The sequence below is a fragment of the Myodes glareolus genome, chromosome 1 (genome assembly GCF_982192425.1).
Source record: "Myodes glareolus chromosome 1, mMyoGla1.1, whole genome shotgun sequence".
NCBI lineage: Eukaryota > Metazoa > Chordata > Mammalia > Rodentia > Cricetidae > Myodes > Myodes glareolus.
Window position 1 is genome coordinate 114,631,622 of NC_142026.1, and position 23,130 is coordinate 114,654,751.

Below are 23,130 nucleotides of genomic sequence, written 5' to 3' on the forward strand. Positions count from 1 at the left end.
ATCAAGAGTCCCAATTCACGGGCACAGAAAACTATCTGATTAGCAATGCTTAATCAAGACACACTAGTCCCTGCCCACATGACACTATGCCAAACTCTTGGCTCGACCTTTGGCCCTTCCTTGGCTTGGCCTCAATGCACCATCGTCTCAGACTCATTTCCCCAGACACTTACTTGGAGCCTCTCACAGCTGTCTTGCTAAGATGACTTAACCTTTGCACTTCTCCATGCCAGTATCTTTATTTTCCCTTTCTCCACCTACCTACCTGTCGTTTGAAGTCTAGGTGCTATCAGCAGTAAGTACTCCGATGCCCACAGCCAGGAGTGATTCTTTCTCCACTGAACCCTCAGAACCTGTACATATCTGCCTGTGGATGCACTTTCCAAATTTAAGGACCGTCCAACCTCCATAGTTTTAATAATCTATAGAAAGTACACATTCTTGGTCAAATTAGTTTAAGCCTCAATAGTTTTAGTTCTTGTACTAACATGACCAGACTTAATAAATTCTCTTGTGCTCTTTGAATAATTTGTTCTCAGGTCTCATGACACAAGTGTGTCAGAATGTTTTAAAGACAATGCCAATGTAAATTAGTGTTTCACACACATGCCTGAGTAGTGACAGAGGCATGACTGCTTCAGGTTAACATTTCCTTCTTCTTAGTACAGCTGCTCTCAACTTGGGGTTCACAACCCCTTTGAGGGTCAAATAACCCTTTCACAGGGTTGTCTAAGACCATCAGAAACATCAGAGATTTACATATGATTCACAACAGTAGCAAAATTACAGTTATAAAATAGCAGCGACAATAGCTTTATGGTGGGGGGGGGGGGTCACCACAACATGAACGGAATTGAAGGGTCGCAGAAACAAGAAGGTTGAGAGCCAATGACTTGGCGAGATGTAGAGTTTGCACCGAATGAAGGACTTCTAATTCTTAGGATTTGGCTTTCAATAGAGAGGGGTTTACAACCCAGAACCACCGGAGCATCTACTGTGTTGATCTAAGTCAGTCTCTTCAAGCCAAGCAAGACCACAAAGATCACTACTCTGGAAAAATTGTACAGAAGGGACAATGACCAAAGTAAAAAAGGTCAAAGTTCTCCCACCAGAGTCCTGCTAAAAGAGAAATAAAAACTCAGTTCCAAGTTCTAAGTAATTTCTTCCCAAAGGATGGCGACAGAAGTCACCAGTTATGGACATTAATTTATCCCTTTGCACCTCAAAGTTTGAGCATCAAAAAAGAAAAAAAAGCAGCGTTGCCTTTGAACTCTGCAGTATTTTTCACAGGAGGCTGGCAAATGGGGGACTTACTCTCTACAGTCACTTTCCATAGCTCATGCGCATGTGCATACAATGTGGTACACAGACTCTGAGTCAAATAGTTTTGTGATGTGATTGCCTGTGAACTTGACTGCTCACAATAATATTCGTAAGAAAGGGGCTTGACATCCTCTAGTGGTGAAATACAAATTTGTTTCCAAGGTAACTGCATTTTTTTTTTTTTTTTTTTTTTTTTAGTTCTTGCTTCCCTTTGACGATGAGCAAGAAAAATATTACAGTATACTGAAAGAGCGGTTCATCCTCAGGAAAAATTAATTTTTTAAAATAACATAGTCACAACCCTGGAGCAAAAGCGAAACATATATCCACAGAAATGCTGCTGAATGTTGCATTTATATAGCATCCTTTAAATGGGTATTATGCTCTCGAAGTTCAATCCATCCGAGCCACACACATATGAACACTTAAGCCTATAATCTTGAACATATCACAGGTATTGTTTTTGTAATAACCCGAGATTTTAATCTGAAGAGCCCTTAAATTATAGCCTTTGCGCGGGGCCATAAAATTTAAAAACCACTTAAGGTAGTACTCTACCTCAAAATAATTATATCTAAAAAGAAAACAAAATGAATGCTTTGAGAAATGTGTTGCCATCTGTAGCTGAGAAAGACGGCACACAGGCAATCTAGGACGTGGGAGGGTGAGGTGGTGAGGCAGGAGGAGCCTAAAATTGAGACAAGCCAGGGATACATGGCAAGACCCTGTCTCAAACAAGCAAAAAAACAGAAAGGAAAGAAGTGGCATTTTGAGGTGGTAACTTTTACTTCTTTGTGGTAATAAAAGACGGGCCTTGATACCCCTCTTTTCAATAAATAAATAAAATCCCATACAAGTCTATGATTTAAAAATGATGGAGTGTTTAAATGTGTATTTGACCTGAATTTCATCGCCAGGACCCACATGATGGAGAGAACTGACTCCCGGAAGTTGTTGTGCACAGGTGTGTTTGAATACAAAAACAGAAAGAGAAAAATGGGGAAAAATACAGGGCCAGAAATATAAGACTATACACACATACCTATGTTGATCATACACAAAACACGTTTGTTGGAAAATTAAATTTCTAGGCAAAGATGTGGAGGAAATAATAGCCCAAAATTTCCACTTTTAATGAAAGAATACTTCAGTCTGGTCAATGTTATGGTAAAGGCGCTTGCTACCAAGCCAAAGTTTGATTCCCAGAACCCACATAATGGAAGGAGAGAACCAACTCCTACGAGCCACCTTCTAATTTCCCACATGCAGGCTGTGGCATGCACACAACACCTTCCCCTGCAAAACACACACACACACACACACACACACACACACACACACACACACACAGACATGCGCGTGCGAAGTAAACATAATTTTTAAAAAGAAAATATTTCAATGACGCATGGTTGACTTGCATACGAACTGTTAAGACACACGGCCAGTTCATTCCTTAACGCGATCAGGCACTGAATATACTCCAGCTGCAAGTTCGTTTCTGTCTCAACAAGTTCCCATGCAGATCTACAAAGCATTCAAGGGACAAACTGATGCCTATTAGATCACTATAACATTTTTTTTTTTCTCTAGAAGGTGTTACTTATCCATGCCTTATTCACAACCAAGCATGCCCTGGATTGGGAAGCCTGGACAGTTCCCACCTAATTAAGTTCCTCAATTACTCAGGCATCTCCTCCACCCAAACCAAAATAATGATCACCGAACTTTTGATACAGTAAGACAAAAGTCAACCACCCTATAGGATGTAGCCTGACTTGGAAATACATTCAGGACACTTTGTCAGTCTCAACCTCAGGAGCTTAGGTACAATTGTAGATTCGTGATTGGAAAATACTGCCACGCTCCATGGACCTTGCATGTTAAAAATAAGACTGCCCTCTAAACGCGTATGTTGGGGTGGGGGAAGAGAGGTGGAGCGATTTTTGCATTTAGAAAACAATTGCTTCTTGTTGTGGGTGTGTAGAAGCAGTAACAGCTTGCAACTACGGGGTCTGCAACTTCACATTTCTTTAAAATAACAAAGCGTCTCCCGCCCCCATCCCAAGTGTAGGAAGGTACAAGGAACAGCGTACTGGCTAGGAATAGAACGGGAGGAGGGTGGTTAGGCGGGAGGGTATGATTTGCAGTACAGTCCCTGAAGAGGAAAAACAAAATCACGAGGAGGGGGTAAAAAGTTGGCTTCATATTATAGTGAGATGGACGCGAGTAGGCAGACATTCCGAGGGTGTGAGCCACGTCCCTGCGTGTCCGGTGGTGGTGGTGGCGGAGGCAGATCGTCAACACCGAGGCCCGAGGGCCAACCCGGGTGGCAGAGCCAATGCTCCCGACTCTGGCTGCTGGCGCCACAGGAGTAGCAGAAACTCCACGGAGTCGGGATTCAAGACCGCGCTCTCTCCGGCGCTCTCTCCGGGTGATCCGAGAGCTCGGGAGCCCGTCGGCCGCTGCCCCCCGGGTCGGTCCCCTGCGCTCGGGTCACAGTTCACCCGCCCCGCGCACCTGGCCGCGCGCTCCCGCCGCTCGCCCGCTGGGATTCTCACGTCCGCCCGCGCCCCCAGCCCCGTGCCCCCGACGCCCCGCGCGCCCCCGACCTCCCCGCGCGCCCCGGCCTGCTTCCACCTGTTGTGGCCCCCGGGCGCTCGGCGGTGGCCGGTCGCGCGGCCCCTGAGGATCGCTGGCGCCGGAGGGGAATCACGCCCCCCCCCCCACTCCCACGACCCCCGCGACCCCCTCCCATCTCGGCCGCGTCGTCACCTCGGTCGCTCTGCGCAGCGCCGTCGCCGCCCCTGTGGCCGTCGCCGCCAGCTCCCTGCTCCGCCATGGTGTTCCGATGACGCGCCCCGAGAACCGCTCCGCCCTCTTCCTCGGCTCCGCTCCCGCCGGGCCCCCGCCTCCCGGGCCCGCGGCCCAGACAGGTGAGCCGTGGCCTGCGCGGGCGGGGGGCGGGGACGGCGAGAGCTCGCCCGAAGCCGCCCGGGCTCGGCGCGCCCCCTCGTGGGCAGGTGCGGCGCCGCAGACGCCCCGACGGACGCGGTCAGAGCGATCGGCAGAGCTCGGTGTCCCGGCCGGCGGTTCCCAGCCACCTCCGCCTGTCGCCCGAGGTCGCCGCCGCGCCTGAGTGAGTGAGGAGAGCGTCCACCCGCGGCCCCGGAGCGGCGGTGAAGGCGTTCGAGCGCTCGGTTCCCCTTTGAACTCTGAAGCCGTCAGGTCAGTTCAGCCTCTTGGGGACCGGAGTTCGCGGTGACAGTCGCCCGAGGAGATGATGCCACGTGGTGAGCCGAAGTACACCGGCAGGATTCCACGCCGAGACCGGGCTCCGTCTGCGCTCTGGTTTTTCACCTGGCCCGCGTGGCTGATGAGTACGCGTGCCCCAGTACGCGCGTTAGTGAAACCTGCGTTGTCTGCTGGGGTTTTTCTTATTCTTGATTTCCGACTAGTAAACTGTCTTGTGACTGTCTTGCTTTGAAGGACTAGGGGCTTGGGGAAGGCGGTTTTCAAAAAAGAAACATTAGCAACTGAGAAACAAATTTCTGCCCGAGTAGGCAAAATAAATGATAAGCAACAAAATGCTGAGGGGGTGGTTAAGTAAGCTACAGAAATGGAAACAAAAGAAGGAACAAAGCGAAGGAACACAGCAGGCAACCAATTCTGCCTTCACACAGAAAGACAGGTCCCCACCATTGGCTCTCTCAGCATAACCAACGAGTTCTTTATACTTTGAAACCCCACAAAATGTAGCGAGGACACTAAAGAGGGTCTGAACAGTGTCCCTCCAAGGCCAGGATTGGACTGTATCACTTTATTCATAGGTTGTTTTTTGTTTGTTTGATTTTGGTTGTTTGTTTTGGTTTTGGTTTTATTTTGGTTACTTATGGATTATTCCAAAGCACCATGCTTACAGTGGAAGAGGCAAACATTCTTTGAACAGTGAGACAGTCCTCCACCATCTTCAAATCCGTCTTACACTTTGGATCAACACACAGAAAGCCCCGGGTGAGCAGAAGGAAGCTCTCAACAGAGAACTCAGCTTGGACCTCAGCAAAGATGTTTTCCTTGGTAAACTCAGGAGGGTTTAGGACAGACACCTTTTTCTGAACACCAGCAAGACTCTCTTTGCTGTATGTAGTTCAAGTATTTGGCAGACCCCTAGAAAAGGAAGTGATTTGTTTTCAGCCTTTTGACTGACACTACAAAGTACCTAAGTCAAGATTTTATACTGGGTGTTTCTATACCACCTTAAGCCCTGAGGCAGGAGGATTGTCAGGAGTTTGAAGCTAACTAGACTAAATAGTGAGACCCTGTCTCAGAACAAACAAACAAATCGAAAGAGGTTATTGGTATGTGCTGTTTGGTATTAGTTGATCTGGTGGGTGTTTGTCCACACTCCTATTCTTTTGATGAATTTGTGCTTCAGTTGCTCCAAATTAATTGCAATAAGGACACCAAACCCAGCACGTAAAGCCTTGGACAGACTCCTAGTTCCAAACCTAACTCAGTGTCTGCTGCACAGTAGACTGTTGATCAGGGAGGGAATGGCATCTGTTAAATGTCAGATGCCACCATACTGCCCTTTAGGTTGTTCTTCACTAGGAACACAGGAGCCATCTGCCTTGGGTGCTCACATCCAGCTCAAAAGTTCTCCAGTTTCCCATGCTTCCTTCTCCTCTCCCGGGGTGGAGCCGAGCCTCTGCTTACCTCCTGCTCTTTTCCCTGGCTCCCAGATGCCTCTCCACCCAGGGCCCTTTGGCTCCCCACAGTCTGTCCTCTTCACTTTCCATCCGTTGTCACATGTTTTGTTCAACTAAAGTATTAACAAGTATGGGATGTTGAGACATAGTTATTTGAAAAACAAGACATGCCGTTTTTCTTGTTCACCTATAGTAGTTTTCTGAGTCACAATACCAAGTTACTGAGTGTTTTTCAATCAATTGTTCCCCTAGACATCTGGGATTTGTTATTTGGTTGACTGGTTTGGTTTGTTTGTTTGTTTGGGTTTTTGCCGTTGTTATTGTTTAGAGACTCATGTAGCCCAGGCTGACCTCAAACATTGTGTAGTTGAGGCTGAGTTCCTGAATCTTCTGCCTTCACCTCCTGACGGAAGGTCCATCACCTCATGATGGAAGCACAACACCATTCCCCACCCCCACCCCCAATCCCCTGGCTATTTTATATGTGGACATGATTCTGCATTACCCTCTACTGGTTCACTCACCACTGACTCCTCAGGCTCCCCTGTTGACTTGGAGCCCCCCTCCTTCCCGTTTGCTCCTGAGATCTCCGTCCTTCCCAGAGTTCAAGCCATGGCTTTCCTTTCTCTGCCTTGCCTCTCGTCATCCCCATTAACAATTAGCTCAAGTGATTAGCTGGTGATGCTCAAGTCTAGAACATATACTCCTGACTCAGTATCAACCTTCTCCAACACAGTCTTTAGATTTTGTGTGTATGTGTATTTTTTTTATACATGTTTGTGTGTGTGTGAAGACCAGAGGTCAAACTCTTGGTGTCCTTCAGAACACTACTCACCATGTTTTTTGAGACAGGGTCTCTCCTTTAGTTTAGAGCTGCTTCTAGGCTGGCTGGTTGGTGAGCAAACCCCAGGAATCTGCCTGTCCCCACCTCCCCAGTGCTGGAACTAAAAGCACACACCACCACACCTGGCTTTTTTTTTTAATGTTATTCTGGGAATTGAACTCAGGTCCTTAGCTTCCAAGGCAAGCACTTTAGTGACTGAAATAACCCCTTAGCCTATTCTCAATATTCCCTGAACAATTCTATCATACTCTGCTATGAATTCTACATATCCAGAACACACCTCCACCCCCTCCGAATTTCTCTCTTGGAATCTTTTTCTTACCCACATGGGCTCGGCATTTATCCCTCCTCTCCCTTGTCATCACTGCCCATAGTTCTCAAATCTTCACAATTCATTCATGCCACCCTGGCTTCCTACCAGCCTGACCCTCTTTCAGATCTGAGACAGGCTTGGAACTGCCCTGTTCAGTTCATCTCACCCTTACACTGTGTCACGAGGTTATTAATCATCTAATACAAGATGACTTTACACAGCTTTCCCTGGCTCAAACCTTTTTAAGAGAGTACCTATTACCACATCATCTGATGTCAACCTTACTCCCTCCCTATCCCCATTCCCTGAGAGGTCCTTGGACCCCTCCTCCTTGCTAACTTTTACAAGCTAGCAAGCATTTTTCTTCCTGGCTAATGGATTTACTCACTTTCCTCAGAATGCTTCATCCCCTCCTAGCCTGTTGTCTGCCCATGGTGATTCTCTGGGCCTTCACTATCACCTCGGAAAGCCAGTCAGCAGCCTTCTCCTACATGGAATGTGTCCACCTGCCCTGGCTCAGTGGCCTACCTGAACTTCAATAGCACTCGCTGGGTTTAACACTTGCCTAATTTAGTGCAAATTTGGGTCTTCAATCTGATGTACATTTTTGATGGCAGGGACTTTGAGTTATCTTATTTGTCCATAGGTTGAAATATCCTTGCTGATGTCATATACACTGTCTGCACTTGTGGGCATTAGTGATATTTCTAAAGGGGGATATAGATATTATAGGATAAAAGGGTAGATTAAATCTACTCTGAAAAGAAAAAAAAGAGGATGTAGATAAAAGATACAGATAAAAGATATAGATATAAGATAAAAAGATAGATTATTGATTCTATTTTTAAAAAGCAACTGCTAGTTTTAAATGTTTTATATAGGATTGATTTTTTTGTATATAGTATACAAATTTTGTATATCGATACAAATTTGAGATTAATTTTGTTAGACTATACTATACATATATTTCTACCTTTATTCAAGGTATTGTACCTCTACTAACAACTCAGCTAACAATGTAGTGCAAATTTCTAGTTCTTGAAAATTATTATTACCAACTGTTTGGGATAAAAGAAAATACAGGGTTAGTAATTAGTCATCTGTTATAATCGAATTTGTCACATTAGGTATGTTTTCAAGGTCAAACAAGGACATATTTTAGATAGACAGGTCATCTTCAAACACTTCAGAGACTATAGAATATGACATTTAAGATGTTTTAATAACCTAGGTTCTTTTTTTTATTACAATGAGACATGTCTACTACCGGCAACACCGGTCTACTTCAGAGAAGATAATGGGCATTGAAGAAACTCTTCATGGATTTTACTTTCTTTGTGGCAAAAGTAAGCTGCTAAGCAAGAAAATGCCCGTCTCGCCTGCTGACAGTATGTTGTCCTAATTAGATAAGCAGTACACAAATAAAGTGACTGCCAAACATTGTCAAGACAAGGAGGGACAGCCCTTCAGAATATCCTGCTTCACAGGAAAGTCTATCAGATAAGTAGGCCTGTAAGCCAAGGATAGATGCCCCAACCTTTTTGCAGAGGAACTTTGGGTGACTGTCCAGGCAGCTAGCTATTTCTGTCATTTCGCACATTTGCTAGAAGTCACTTCCTTGCACTTCCTCCTTACTCAGTTACTATTATTTCATTCTTGGGCCTTTGAGGGAGTTAAAGATTGGATAGTTATAGAAAAGTAAATTAGGTGTAAGACTTTGGACTCACCAAGATAGGGTAGCTGTGGAGTATGTTCTCTAAATTTTTTGAATGCAAATAGACTAGACATTGTTGATATATTTATTGCCTGTATATATTGTATATAGTCACTGTACTTATTGTATAGTTTTTCTTATATTAATTATAGCCTTCCCTTTTTATATTAGACAAAAAGAGGAAATGTAGTGACATTTCATTTGTATTTTGATAAAGTTTGCCTGAAGTTAAAACAGCTGCACTGATCAGCCTTACAGACCAGGCAGTGGTGACACACACCTTTAATCCCAGTAGCCATGCTAGTTTGCCATAGAAATCAGGGGTAATAGTGCAAGCCTTTAATCCCAGCACTAGAAAGAAATATAAGATGGGAGGAAACATATCTCACCCATAGTCTCATTCTGAGACTCCTGGAGGCAGGATCGCCATTTCAGTCTGGGGTAGAGCTAAGAGCCAGTGGCTGGCTGTTTTGCTTTTCTGACCTTCAGGTTCAACCCCAATTTCTGCCTCTGTGTTTTTATTAATCATGCTATACGGGCGTCGTTTATTTTGCTTTGATGGTGCTACAGTGTCTTACACGTCATATAGCCTTTCAAATGGGTGAAGTTCATCTTTGTCAAACTCCTTTATGTAGTGGCCTAGCAATGAAGGGTGCAAAGTATGCAACAGCAGAATTTAGAGAAAGAGACAAGAATGTTGTTTAAAACAACAACAACAACAACAACAACACTGGACCCACTGGAAAAGCCATCTTATTTTTCCCTGCATAACTTTTCTTTTTCTAAACTATATTCCTAGTTCTCATCCTTTCTTGTCTTGAAAAGCTTTTCTTAATGCTTAGTCCTCCCTACACTTTTGATTCCACTTCTGACATTGGGCTTGAGGGGCAAGAACTGTGTCTTAACTTATACCACAGCATGTACTAGTACCCTAGCATTTATTTATTTATTTATTTATTTATTTATTTATTTATTTATTGTGCTGTGTGTATGTGTGCGGAACTCAGCTTGCACACGTGTGGAGCTAAGGGGACAACTGGGGAATCACTTCCCCCCTTCCTTCTTTACCTGAGTTCTGGGGATTGGTAGATCACAGGCTACCAGGCTCGCACGGCAGGCACCTTCACTCACCCCTGACTCATTTAACTCCTGGTCCACAGTCAGTATCTCACAGGTGCTTCTGAGTGAGGACCCATCCCAGGAGCAGGCAGCCCCTGAGCTCTTACCACACGCTAAGCACCGACTAAGGGCCTTACCTGCGCTGTCCTTGTCTGAGTCTCAGCACAGACCTTGGAGGAAGACAGTTTCCCCATTTCACAGAGGCCAATCTGTCGGAGGTCACAGGTCAGGAGGGAGCATTCCTCTGGGCTAAGGAGTGGTCACAGTCTCTACCTTAACTGAAGTCACCATCTCACTACCACCCTGAGAGGGCCCTTTCCCTCTCCGCTTCTCACTGGGCCCAGACACGAGGTGTAATTTGATCACGTTAAATGCTGATGGGGGAATTTTTAAAATGTGTCTAGTCCTCTTTTTGTTTTCTTAAAACATTTATTTTAAATTGTGTGTGTGTGTGTGTACATGGGCGCGTGTGTGCACATGTGCATATGAGTTTGGGTATCCAAGGAGGCCAGAGGCAGATTCCCCTGGAGCTGGTGTTACAGGTAGCTTATAAGCTGTCTGTCGGATGTGGGAGCTGGGAACCAAACTTGGATCCTCTGAAAGAGCAGTAAGCATCCTAAGCACTGAGCCATTTCTCCACTCCCAAGGAACCTGCCACTCCTTCAGGTGGCAGATCAGTATCTTTTTCTTGTTGTGTATGGCGTTGATAGAATTTAAAGTCTTACATAGGGCTAAGCAAGTACTCTGTTATATTACTTCAAAAGCATCTAGGTCATTTGAACATAAATCCAAATTGAGAAGCCCTGGTATGGGCGATGCTAAAGGCTTTCCCAATACAAACCTTTCATGAACCTTGACCCACAATGGCACTACCTTCTTGTGTGCTTGATACAAAGTGTTAGCAAAAGCCTAAGGATGGTGACTTGGGAACATATTGTAACATATTTGTGAATTAAGAAGGTTCAAAGCCAGGTGGGGTGGGAGGCAACAGAGACCGGCACTGGGGGTGGGGAAGACCTAAGGACAGACAGTATAATTGAAGAGTTAGTTGAAAATGGGTAGCTCGATCCTATGTACATATAGTGCAAAAAAGAAGCATTTAAAACATTGGAATTAATGAGACAAATTGTGTCTTAACCAACTTTCTTCAAAATTCCCACAAAGGAGTCAAGAGACTAATGACCTGTCCAAAGTTAGAGTGTTTTCGAGACGATCAGCCCTGTTAGTGTCAAGTGAGAAAATATTCAGGAGACTATTTCATATATCCAGATGCAGTATGATGCATTGTACGTTTATTTTCACATAGAAATAAAGCCCGTTCCTGTTACTGAAGACTTCTGTATGGGCTAAGTCACGCCACTCGACCACACCTTTGCAGTTTCCGTCCTACGTCCTAATCACATCCCTGCGAAGGTAGGAAGTTCATCCTATTTATCCATCTATGAGCTTTAGATCTCATCTTGTTAACGTGGGAAGGCTCATAAAAATATAAGATCTGGCTCAAAAAAAAATCCCCAAATACGAGAACCACATTAAGGAGACAGAAAAGAAAATGATGTCCAGATGATTCCTTCTTGCAAACCTCTTAAGACATGGAATGGCTTCTGTCGTTTCCAAGGTAACGTGGGAAAAATACACTGAGTCTTTAAAAAATTTTCATTTTGACCACTCTCTTGCGCCCCTCTGTTGTCCCCAAGGAACAATCTGGATGCCAGCTGTCCTTTCATTGCTTCAGTAGAGACACATCCTACTTAATGTCATAATTGGGGGAAAAAAAAAACCAACCAAACTTTAACCCAGTCATTTAGTTCATCATCACAAAAGAACCATGTTCTGGACGTCGTCAAAGTAGCATGTTGGCAATCTTTTTACTTCTGGAGTAAATAAGACACAGCGGGTAGCTTTAGAACAAGCTAACATCACCGTGATCCAGATGTGCACCTGGTGCGGTTCAGTAGTACATGACCACCTCCGACAAACACACTCGGGCCAGACACTTAAGTTACAAAATACAGTCAATGTGACAACCGGTACAGAGAGTAGAAACTATAACTCTTAGGTTCTGCGCACTAATAAAGAAAGAACGAAAGAAAACTTTGTACAACGATCCAAATTACGCATTTCTGCTCAGGTGCCCAGGGCACATCACACACACACACAGAATCCTTAAAAGGTCGCGGTCACATTTTGGTTTTGATCCAGTGGTACACTGTCACACGAAATGTCCTGTCTGTTCTGTGCTAAACACTGGGCTGAGAATGCAATAGCTGCTGACTCGAAAACCATCCCCATCCCCATGAGAGTGCGCAGACTACAACGGTCCTCGGCCTTAGGGTGCTAATCAGCGTGACTGCGACAGCCTTTGCGGAGAGTCCTTAGGAGTCTCGTAGAAACAGAAGTCAGGAAATTTCAGTGTGTTCCGTCTATCGTTTTGTTTTTTTTGACACGAGTAAACAAATACTGGATTTAAAGTGCAGCTTCTTTCTCCTCTCCAACTTCCCCTCCCTTAAAGGAGAGCAGTTCTGTGTTGACGGTCAGAGTCCCCGCTGAAGGTTAAATCAGTCACAGTCAGGCGCGTTTGTCCCGAAAGTCAACGATGGCCTTCCACAGTGTGCACAGCATCCCTCCCCTGTGTAAAAGACAGAAGAACAAGCTGAAGAGCACCGTCCCCTGGAAATGCCCTTGGAACAGAAAAGGGGCCATGAAGTGCACAGGCATATGTGTACTGATGTACTCTGCACTCATGGTGTTTCCTCACTACCCTTCATGTCTTGATGGAGGAGGGTTATCTGTCTATTGTGTTATTTTCATTGGTCAATAAAGAGACTGCCTTGGCCCTTTGATAGGACAGAAAATTAGGTAGGCGGAGTAAACAGAATAGAATGCTGGGAAGAAGGGAAGTGAGGCAGACTCCATGGAGCCAGCCACCAGGTCAGACATGCTGAATCTTTCCCGGTAAGCCACACCTCGTGGTGTGATACAGATTATTAGAAATGGGTTAATCAAGATGTGAGAGTTAGCCAGTAACTAATTCTCTAGAGATAATGGGCCAGGCAGTATTTAAATGAATACAACTTATGTGTTGTTATTTTTGGGACTAAGCTAGCCATGCAGGAGCCGGGCGGGATGAAAAGCAGGCCTGCCCGCAGCTCCTCACTACAATGTCTTTCCTGTCCATTTCTGAAAGTACCAAGTACAAGACAGCAGTTGATGTTTTCAGCATTCTGGAACTGTGTCTTTATAGAGAGGGCTGTCGGTTACAGATCTGCCCGGGCTGTGCCAAGGAATTGTACCAGATGATACAAAGTAGTCTAGCTGGTGAGTCAGCGACAGATCTGCTGTTTATAGGATTGTGAGCATTTCTGCACGGCAGCCTCGGAGAATCTGCATGGCTTTGGTCTGATATTATTTAGGAACTCTCTTCCAGTTGATTGCCACACATTTAAACAGAAATACTCGTTATTAGAGTTCCCCCCAATAGGCTGGCCCAACTAACTCAGTTGACTCAGAGGGTTGAAAACTAGACACAGCCCTTCCTGAGCCTGCAGAGCCAGCCAGTGAGAGACCCTGCAGGGCAGGAACCCAGGCTTCCTGTTCTCAACCCGGGGTTCTTTTCCTCATGGCAACCAAAAGTAAGGAGGGGAAGCGGTACCTTAGTCTGAGGCACTTTAAATCATCCCGCGTCACGTAGTAGAGAACATCCACGAGCGTGTAATCCTCAGCCAGAAACTGCAGAAAGCACAGTATGTATGGAATAAGATGCTTTATGTAGCCTTAAAAAATGAAAGCTGTCCACAAGACAAACACTTCTAATAATTAAGAATGAGTCTAAGCCGGGCAAGTGGGGGTGCATGCCTTTAATCCCAACACTTGGGAGGCAGAGACAGGTGGATCTCTAGGGAGTTCGAGTCCAGCCTGGTTCACAGAGTTAGCTCCTAGACAGCTAGGGCTGTTACACAGAGAAACCCTGTCTCGAAAAACCAAAAAAGAAAAAAAGGATGAATCTAACAGGAAAGCCACAAAAAACAATCTTCTGGATCTGGTTACCAAATTAGAAAGAAACACATTCGTATGATTCGCATTGCTTACGGATTAGAAGAGAGGCAGGTTTAATCTCACTTGTCATTAATGACACAGGCTGCTGACAGCTAGTGTTTGTACGGAACAGGTCCAGTGCTCTGCAGCTCTGTTCGTTCCCAAGTAGATTAATATTCCTGGGACATTATTGCCTCTACTCAGCCTTTGAACTCTTTCATAGTCAATAGCAGGGACTTCCCTGCAATCCACTGCAAAGTCAGCCCTGGACAAGAGCGGAGCTTTTAATTTTAAAACAAATAGAAGGCACAATGATTTAGTGGGTCATTACTTCCTCCTCCTTGAGTGTGACTCAAGCCTAAGAGGATAAATGTTGGAGAACGTAGTTGGGTGTATTGTTTTCTCTCAGTAAGGGAGTTATTTTAATTTAGTTAGAAACCAATTGTTAAATGTAGATTTCGAAGGAGACCATAAATTTTATGTAGTCCAATATATTGAGAAAAGAAAATTTTATTTTAGTTATTTTAAATTGTAGATATAAATCTGATGACAGTATAGGATTATTAAGAGGTCCTTTATAGCAAATCAAAAATACTACATCTTTTAAAAGTAGAGTTTTTATTGCTAATTGTGTGTATGTATATGTATTTGTATGTGGGTGTGTGCACAGAGTGCAGATGTGGCTGAACTGCGGAAGAGGGCATTGGAGCCCCCGGAGCTAGAATCATATCTGGTGAGTCAGCAGACGTGGGTGCTGGGAACCAAAGCCAGGTGCTCTATAAACAGTATACACTCTTGACTGCAGCGGCATCTCCCCAGTTTCAAGTAGTACATCTTAATGCAAATGTATGTGTTATACATGCAATCTCAAGTCAAATGCTCATGCTAACTCTGAGCCTATGATGGTGAGAGAGGAATCAGGTTGTAATAGACACATGATTTACATAGGAAGTATTTCTGACATAAATCCACTAGGTACACCTACTTTTTTCTCGGAACAAATGAATAGCTACTTCCTAGTGGAGGCTAATAATGTTACAAAAGAATTAAAAAAATTAACAAAAGTGGCAGCAACAGAAGGACATTTTTCCTGTAGTTCTAGCTCCATGCACTCTTATTCTTCCTTATTTCCAGCACACAAACAGTAGAATCCTTAGAGGTCATGGACAACGGTGCCCTTGTCTGCCTTACCTCTTGCCTTTATGCATCTCGCACCTTTAGACTCATTCATTGTCCTTTGGGAGAACCTCTCTCTCTCTCTCTCTCTCTCTCTCTCTCTCTCTCTCTCTCTCACGCATGCACGCACACACACACACAGAAAGATAAGCACATACACAGAGATGCACACACACAGATAAACACACACATGCTCCCACACACCTAAAAACTTTATGTCAGAATTTGCTGGTGTAAGACCTCCCCCCTTTTTTTAATCAGTGGAATTCACCTCTCTCTCCTAATGTTTAGATCTCAGGAAGGCAGAACTATGACTAACTTGCTTGGCAGGGTGTCCTCTGTGTCTAAGGTACCTGGCACATAGTAAACGCATCATTATGTAGAAAAGCAGAACATCACAGGGCCCACAGACAGTTTCTCTTTACCCGACTTATAGTGTCTTCGTCAGCTCCATTGTCTCTCAGCCAGCCAGTAAGTTCAGAATCTTCAGTGGTTGTGCCAGGAGAGTTCAGGCGGCGCGTGGGAAACCCAGGGATATCTAGAACCAAAATGGGGGGGGGGATCTTTAGCTTCATGGAAGTAATCTGGAACACTCAGCATTCATGGACATTTCCTGCTAATTTGCAGGCTGTCAGAGAAGAACTAACAGAAGCAATTAAGGACAGGCTGTATAAATGACAACAGAAATAAATGGAAAGTCAGAGGTAACATTGCAATGATACGCCCCCTTCACACTTGTATCTGAAGTTCGGGGTTTCTGAGAATTAACTTTGTGCACCCAAATTATGCTTTGGATTTTCCATGCAACTAAGAGGAACAGTTAGCAGAATACTATACAATTATAAGCTCTTTGCCCCATGATTTGTACTAATAAAGAAGATCCAGATACCCGAACAAATAACTCTAGATACAACTTACAAGTTCTCAGAAAACATGTTTCAACCTATGACTTTTTTTTCCCCCCTGTAAGCTTATCCTACTTAAGTCCCTCCAAATCAGAGGGGAGAAAGCTGGAATGTGTTGAATGCAAATGCTAAGTAACAAAGGAGCATTATTTTATTCTGGTACTGTGAAATCTTTAAGAAGAAAGGCGGAAACAGTGGAGATCCTCACTTACCTCAATAACACATTATCCCCGAAAGAGTAACTGTGAGCCTGCATTTTCACTGTGCTCACAGAAGATGATCAGTCACTACAGTTCAGAAGGGGATCTTTTCAACAGAATTCTGGCTGGCTGGTCGGTCACGGAGCTATGACTGAGCTGTGACACGCACCTGCCTGCTGGCTTCCCAGCCTTCTGTGGCACCCTGACGGAACAGTCATGCCTAGAGAGGATTACTTGGAAACTCTCTGCTGCTTACCTATGGGCTGGGACTTCAGCTTCAGGTGTTTGATTTCTTGGTCTTTTTCTTCAATAGCTTGATGGAGGAGCGCTTGTAACTCTTTCTCTTTCCGCACTAACTCTTCAAGTAATCTGCAGGAGAGAGTCACACTGGGGGATGATGAAGCAGGAGGTAACAGCTGTTGTCGGCGTGGGCTTCTTTCTCAGGCGACAGCGAGCCCAGGGATTTTATAGAAAGAAAAGACTCGGTGCCAGTGGCTCTGGGCTTAGGTCAGAGAGGGCATATTTAATGAGCTCTCAGTAGATGGGCATGTAGCAGATCTGTGGAGACTTGTAATCATCCTTCTTTCTTTTCTTTTCCTTTTCTTTTTGAGACAGGGTTTCTCTGTGTAGCCCTGGCTGTCCTGGAACTCACTCGGCAGATCAGGCTGGCCTTGAATGCAGAGCCCTGCCTGCCTCTGCCTCTGCTGGGATTAAAGGCGTGGGCCACCACTGCCCCAGCTGCAATCATTCTTTGTAAACTATGAAAACTGGAGGACTTAGGTGAGGCTGCCCATTATAATATCTGGCACACACAAGGCCTCAATAAAGGCTAATGGTTATTGTGGCAATCCTGTCAGTACTGCTGTTTTCGCCCTCACTTCTGGGAGTGGGACATTTAAATAGCTAGCCGTGCTCCTGGCACATTCAGTTCCTGAGGTGGGTCTGGTGCACTTCCAACTGTTTCCGAAAGATAACTTCTGATGCTCATTTTGGACCATGGTAGGCTCCCTCAGCAACTAAAAACCAACCTGTGACCTGCTGGCGGTACCCAGTGTGTTTTTCCTGGAGGAAATGCTCCAGCCTATAGAAACTGATGTTCTGGTCCTCTAGAAAACTATCTCTGAGTAATTCTGATCGGCAGTCCTACAAATTTAAAATATAGAATTATTGGGACTGGAGAGATGGCTGAGTAGTCAACAGCATTTGTTCTTGCAAGGGACCCAGGTTCAATTCCCAACACCCACATGGCAGCTCACAATTATCCAAAGCTCCAGTTTCAAGGAATCTAATACCCTCTTCTGACCTCAGAGGGTACCAGGCATAGTGTGTGCATACACATACATGTGAGCAAAACACTCATACACATTAAATAAATCTAAAAAATAAAACACAAAATTATTAACAAAACCTTCAAGACAAATTACTGCCTAGCTGGCAGCGCTCAGCAAGCGATCTCCATTTCACTTTCTAACCATTGAGAGATTTACTCCAGGATCACACACGGCCAAACGTCTGTGTGTTTCCGTTGACATGTTGTGCTGTGTAGGCAGCATGCTGAAACTGAGAGATAAGCCTGGCTCTGTGGCCTGGCTCGGCCACACACTTCCTGTGTTCACCTTAGACACATTTCCCAATGCTTCTGGGTTCCAGTTTTCTCACTTGTTAAAAGGAAACGGGAAACTTCTAGAAAGGATTACTGTGAAAACTCCACAACACAGACAAAGGGCTAAGCCCAAGAAGGGGTTCCTATTTTGAGCCCCAAGTTGAAGCCCTTGTGAAGGAGAGGGGTCACAGGAGAATCGGGAGCAGAGGTGGGACAAAGCGGGCCCCATAGGAGAGAGAGGAGGGTTGAAGAAGACACAAAGGCAAGACACCTGCGGAGAAAATACTGTGCACAGTTAGGTGAGTTAAACAGCAGGGACTTTGTTTAGCAGCAGGCTGAACAAAGACTCTCTGTCGACACCAGCGCCCATGACAGTCACAGAATGGGATGCAAGCTCTGGATGAATTTTCAAATGGGCGATTTTTGGTCAGGAATTTATCTTTGTCTGCCTTGCTGATTTATAGACCTATAGCAAGGTGACAGCATATTGCTATTGTCTTCTCAAAGGATGTGAACATTTTCTGGAACTCAGTTAGGATATGCAGCTCCCTTTTGTCTTTAGAAGCAGGAACTTCACGTTGTAAGCACGCCTCACCAGGCCACCTCAGCTCTTCCCGGTCCAGCTCTAAGACCACTCACCTGAAGTGTGGATTTAGCCCATGCGTTTAGCGTCACCACATGCTAGTTAGCAGGGAAATAATGCGTAAGGTTGACAGTTGTCTCCCTTTCTGTTTCAGGAAAGTATGGCAAGGAGCTGCCATGAGGCCAGTTTGCTAACTCGGGTCCATAGCAGTGAAGCTGATGGGCAATTCTAGAACCTCAGAGCAGGGAAATCAGATAACCAGCCAGTGACTTCTGAGTTCATTTTAAGAGTTTTTGGAAGAACCAAGTTTTCAGAACATTTTATTAAGGGTTTGCCTAAATATAAGTGACATATATATTCTAAAAAAGCTACCTGCTTTCTTTCTGTCATTTAGAATTAAGTCAGGAGCTGGGTATAGCTGATATAGCGTCACCAGCAATTCTAATAATGACAAGCTTAAGATTTTGTGTGTTGAGGCTGGAGAGATGGCTCAGTAATTACGAGCATTGGCTGCTCTTCCAGAGGACCTGGGTTTAATTCCCAGCACCCAAGTGGTAGCTTACAACTGTCTGTAATTACAGTTCCAGAGGATCTAATACCCTCACACAGACATACATGCAGGTAAAACACCAGTGCACATAAACCAAGTAAATAATAAAAAGACTTTGTGTATATATTTGTATGTGTCCAAGTATATTCTCTCTCTCTCTCTCTCTCTCTCTCTCTCTCTCTCTCTCTGTGTGTGTGTGTGTGTGTGTGTGTGTGTGTGTGTCTGTGTCTGAATTCGATGCCATGTGTCTTTCTCAATTGCTTTCTATCTTATTTTTTGCATCAGCGTCTTTCACTGAACTCGGAGCTCACAGATTCAATTAGGCCCCAAAGATCTTCTGGGCCACAACTCCCAGTGCTAGCATTACAGATATGTGCTGCCGCATCCAGCTTTTATGTGGGTGCTGGGGCCTGAACTCGTGCCCTTATGCTTGCATGGCAGACCATCTCTTCTGGGCCTAAGCTCACCCCTTCCTAAATATATCCACTTTCCTTTGCACGTGTGCACATGCACACACACACACACACACACACACACACACACACACACACATTTTGTGTGTAGTTGGGGTCAGTGGGGCTTGAAACCAGGGCCTTGGATATGTCGGGCAAATATCCTGTCACTGAGCTACACCCCCCTAACAACAGTCAACTGAAGGTTAGTGTAGGTGGAGCCTATAATCTCTGCACCTGGGAAATGGGCAGGAAGATGAAGGGTATCCTCAGCTACAAGCCGAGTTTAAGACCGGGGTGGGCTACATGAGACCCTATATAAAAGGATTGAAAAAATTAAAAAATAATAATAAATATTCAACTAAAAGCATAAGAGGACTATGACAGATGTTACCAGCCCATTTTTTTGTTTGTTTGTTTGTTTGGTTTTTTTTTCTGCTTTTACCAAACCATCTACCCTTCTTCAAATTATTCGTGAAGGAAACATTGTGCCTCATCACTTTTCTGATGAAATACTAAGGAAGGAAAGAGGTCATTGGTCCTTAGGTTTCACAGAATCAGCTATCAGCATATAGAGAAAACACACAAATGTGTAGGTCATTACAAAAGGTAGCTATGTAGTAATGTAAATCGTAAACACGCATGTCCTTCTCGATAGAGGTGGCTAGATTTTCCGAAGCAAATCTTTAGGCGGAACCAAAAGGACCTCAGGAAAGACATGTGAAGGTGTGAAGAAAAGAGCAGGGAGACCATGACTTCTGGGAACTGTAGATGTCATGGTAGACAGAAGACAGGGCCAGACGGTGAGCACCAGGCAAAGCAAACAGGAACGGGAGAACTACACACACGTCCAGGATGGGTTTAGAGAGGCAGGTCCTGTCCCAGCATAGCCAGGGTGGCCAGACAGAGGTTTGGGAGCAGACAAGCAGCCAGCCCGGCTCTCTGGTAAACAGAAAAGCTGTCCTGCAGACTCACTCTGACCAGAAACCATGGATGGGCAGGCCTGGAGCAGCATAGTAATTGGGGAACCTTTCTTCCCCCAGAGACCAGAACAGGGGTTCCAGAACCAGCTCCAGTCAGTATTGACTGGCAGGGCAAAGTGAAGTGATCAAGTGAGCAGCCACCATGATGGATGGGTTATTAAAACCCAGCTACTGCCAGAGAAAGGAGGAACAAGGCAGGGCTGGGTATCAGAGGACAAAGCTGGCAGATGGACATCAGAGCCAATGCCACCGAATTCTAAAACGTTTCCCCATGAAAGCCCTCAAAGATAAGTAGGGATGCAGACAAAAGCAGGCTTCGTATTGAAGCCTAACTTTTAAAAACTTACAATAAGAATAAGAAGGTTCCTTACCCTGGTGAACAACTAACCCTTCAGCAAAGGTTTCTAAATATTTGAACACCTTTTATTGAGTCACTGAAAGTTCTCATTATAGACCCAGAGCCATAAAGCCAGCTTCCCACATGTCAGCAGGGGCAGGCACAGGAAGCTGTAAATCATAAGGCCTCGGACTTTGAACCGCGCCAACATCTGTAAGAAACAGGCAGTACTTACTGCTAATTTGATAATTGGATGGTGTGGGTTCTACACTACCAAACACTCAGCAAATCCTCAGCGACAAACCCCAGACAGATCGCGACACACCACATATAGAGGGTCACCGATGTGGCCGGGTACCTTCATGCTTCTGGATGCAAGGCTGAGTCTTATCCTTTGAGCACAAGATCTTTTCCTAAAAGAACTGGACATCCCAAATCCTGGGCACTCTCTGTTCTCTCTCCCCTGTCTACTGGCAGGAACAGGCTGCCCCGAGAATGTTTCCAAAGGGTTCGTGAAATGACAACTCAATTTTCCTGTAAATCCCAGTGCACGTGAAGCAGAGCGGCAAGCAGACGAGTGCTCGCCCTTGCTAGAGGCAGACAGTGCGATTTTATGACAGCGAAAATCAACACCTCTTGCTTTATGAAAGAGAAGCAGTTAACTTTCTAGGATGGGGTGATGACGGAGTCTGTGGGCCGGACTTCTAAAGCAGACTCAAATTATTCACTTTTGTAGAAATAAGAAAAAAGGCAACCAACCCATGTCCTCCCATTACCTGTTAGTTTCTATTTTCATCCTTCCAAGCTGCACATTCAGAGACCGATGAGCGCTCTGGGAATCGTGGGACACAGTGGAGCTGAGCGTGCTCACCCCTGAGGTCGCCACAGCATCCTCGATGACGGCCTGAGGCCTCCGGACAGTTTGATTCGAAGGGGATTCCTCGTGTTCATCTTCGACATCCAAGTCTTCTGGATCGGCTGTGTCGCTCTCGGATGCGAGGCTAAAATGTGGCCTCAGCTCTACGTGGCAAAATACAGTATTAACAAGTAAGATCGACTGAGTCATGCATTAAGATGCATCGGTTCCCATGCAGTCTACCCAAACTGCTCTTTCAAGGGAAGGTGGATTTCTGTGCATTGGTTCACAGCTCTTCCAGGGGGAACCTGGGCAGCTCTAAATATCATTCCTATGCCAGAAACAAGCCTGTCTTATCAGTCGTCTTCAGCTTCCCAAGGCCATCCTGGTGTCTATGCTCAGCAGTTCTCTGTCTGGTCACCACTGCACTTGAGAAGTAACAAGAAATACTCCATGTTCCCAATGATCAGCCTGAGAAAAGGACTCCCAAGGGGCTCCCACTGCACTCTGTCCTGGACGATCATTTGGGAACAGGGAGTCTGCACACTTATAACTTTTATTTTGAAACCATTTTACAGTAACAGGGACATTACATGATACACAGAGTGTTGCTTGTATCCAGGGGGAGCTCGCCCTAACCGTAACATCTCATGTGACTTCAGACCTGCTGTCTGAACCAGGAAATTAACACGGACACTATGAAGCCCCTCACTCTCTTTCTCCTGCTCTCCCTTCCTTCCTCTCACTTTTAAATAAAAACAGGATCTCAATGTCTTTACTGTCTCCGCCATCCTGCCTAGGCCTCCCACGTGCCGGGGAGACAGGCTTGCACAGCCGCACACCCTGACACTGGCACCAGCTTTCCTGTTGAGTCTGTCCCTTTCCTGACCAGTGTTCCTTCACGGCAGTGCCCGCTTTCCTGGTCTCCTCCAATCCGTGACGGGTATTTCTGTGCTAACTCTCATGACCTTCACCCTTTTTCTTTTTCTGTTTGTCTTAGTTTCATTCAGGCAGAGTCTCTGGTAGCCCAGGTTGGCCCTGAACTCACGATTCTCTTGTCTTAGTCTCCTAAGAACTTCCCACTTTTGAGGACAGCTACTCAGATATTGTATAGAAAGTCCTTTATTCTAGGTACACTTGATAAACTGCCATGATCAAGTTGAGACTGCATCTTTGAAGAAAAAAAAATCACAGCCCTGATGCTGTGTCCTTCTTGTGCCCCTCATATCAAGAGGTGCATGGTCCATGGGTCTTGCTACTACTAGTGATGTTTTTATTGGTCGAGGAAGTCTGTGTGCCCTGCCACCACGATTACTGTTTTCCCTTTGTAGTGAGTAAACACTTTGCAATGAGAGATTAGGAAAGAGCCCACTATCCTGCATCTCATCACTGTTTTCCTACTAATTCTAGCAGCCATTCACGGTCCTTGCC

The 23,130-nt window shown here is 45.2% G+C and overlaps 2 protein-coding genes across 4 annotated transcripts in view; both read right to left on the reverse strand.

Moving 5' to 3' along the window:
* Map7 (microtubule associated protein 7) overlaps window positions 1–4,238 on the reverse strand; it is a 136,154-nt gene extending 131,916 nt beyond the window's left edge. The window contains exon 1 of one of the 2 annotated variants that reach the window (XM_087911535.1): window positions 4,096–4,238. In XM_087911535.1, coding sequence (XP_087767661.1) covers window positions 4,096–4,162 — 67 coding nt within the window. In that variant the 5' untranslated portion in view covers window positions 4,163–4,238. The remainder of the gene's footprint in view (window positions 1–4,095) is intronic. The other variant, XM_087911543.1, reaches the window with a different exon arrangement.
* Window positions 4,239–11,274: 7,036 nt separating this feature from the next.
* Map3k5 (mitogen-activated protein kinase kinase kinase 5) overlaps window positions 11,275–23,130 on the reverse strand; it is a 208,121-nt gene continuing 196,265 nt past the window's right edge. The window contains exons 26-30 of one of the 2 annotated variants that reach the window (XM_048424974.3): window positions 21,620–21,863; window positions 16,592–16,722; window positions 15,656–15,768; window positions 13,672–13,748; window positions 11,275–12,648 (exon numbers count right to left, since the gene is read on the reverse strand). In XM_048424974.3, the coding sequence (XP_048280931.1) occupies window positions 12,588–12,648; window positions 13,672–13,748; window positions 15,656–15,768; window positions 16,592–16,722; window positions 21,620–21,863 (626 nt within the window). In that variant the 3' untranslated portion in view covers window positions 11,275–12,587. The remainder of the gene's footprint in view (window positions 12,649–13,671; window positions 13,749–15,655; window positions 15,769–16,591; window positions 16,723–21,619; window positions 21,864–23,130) is intronic. The other variant, XM_048424975.3, reaches the window with a different exon arrangement.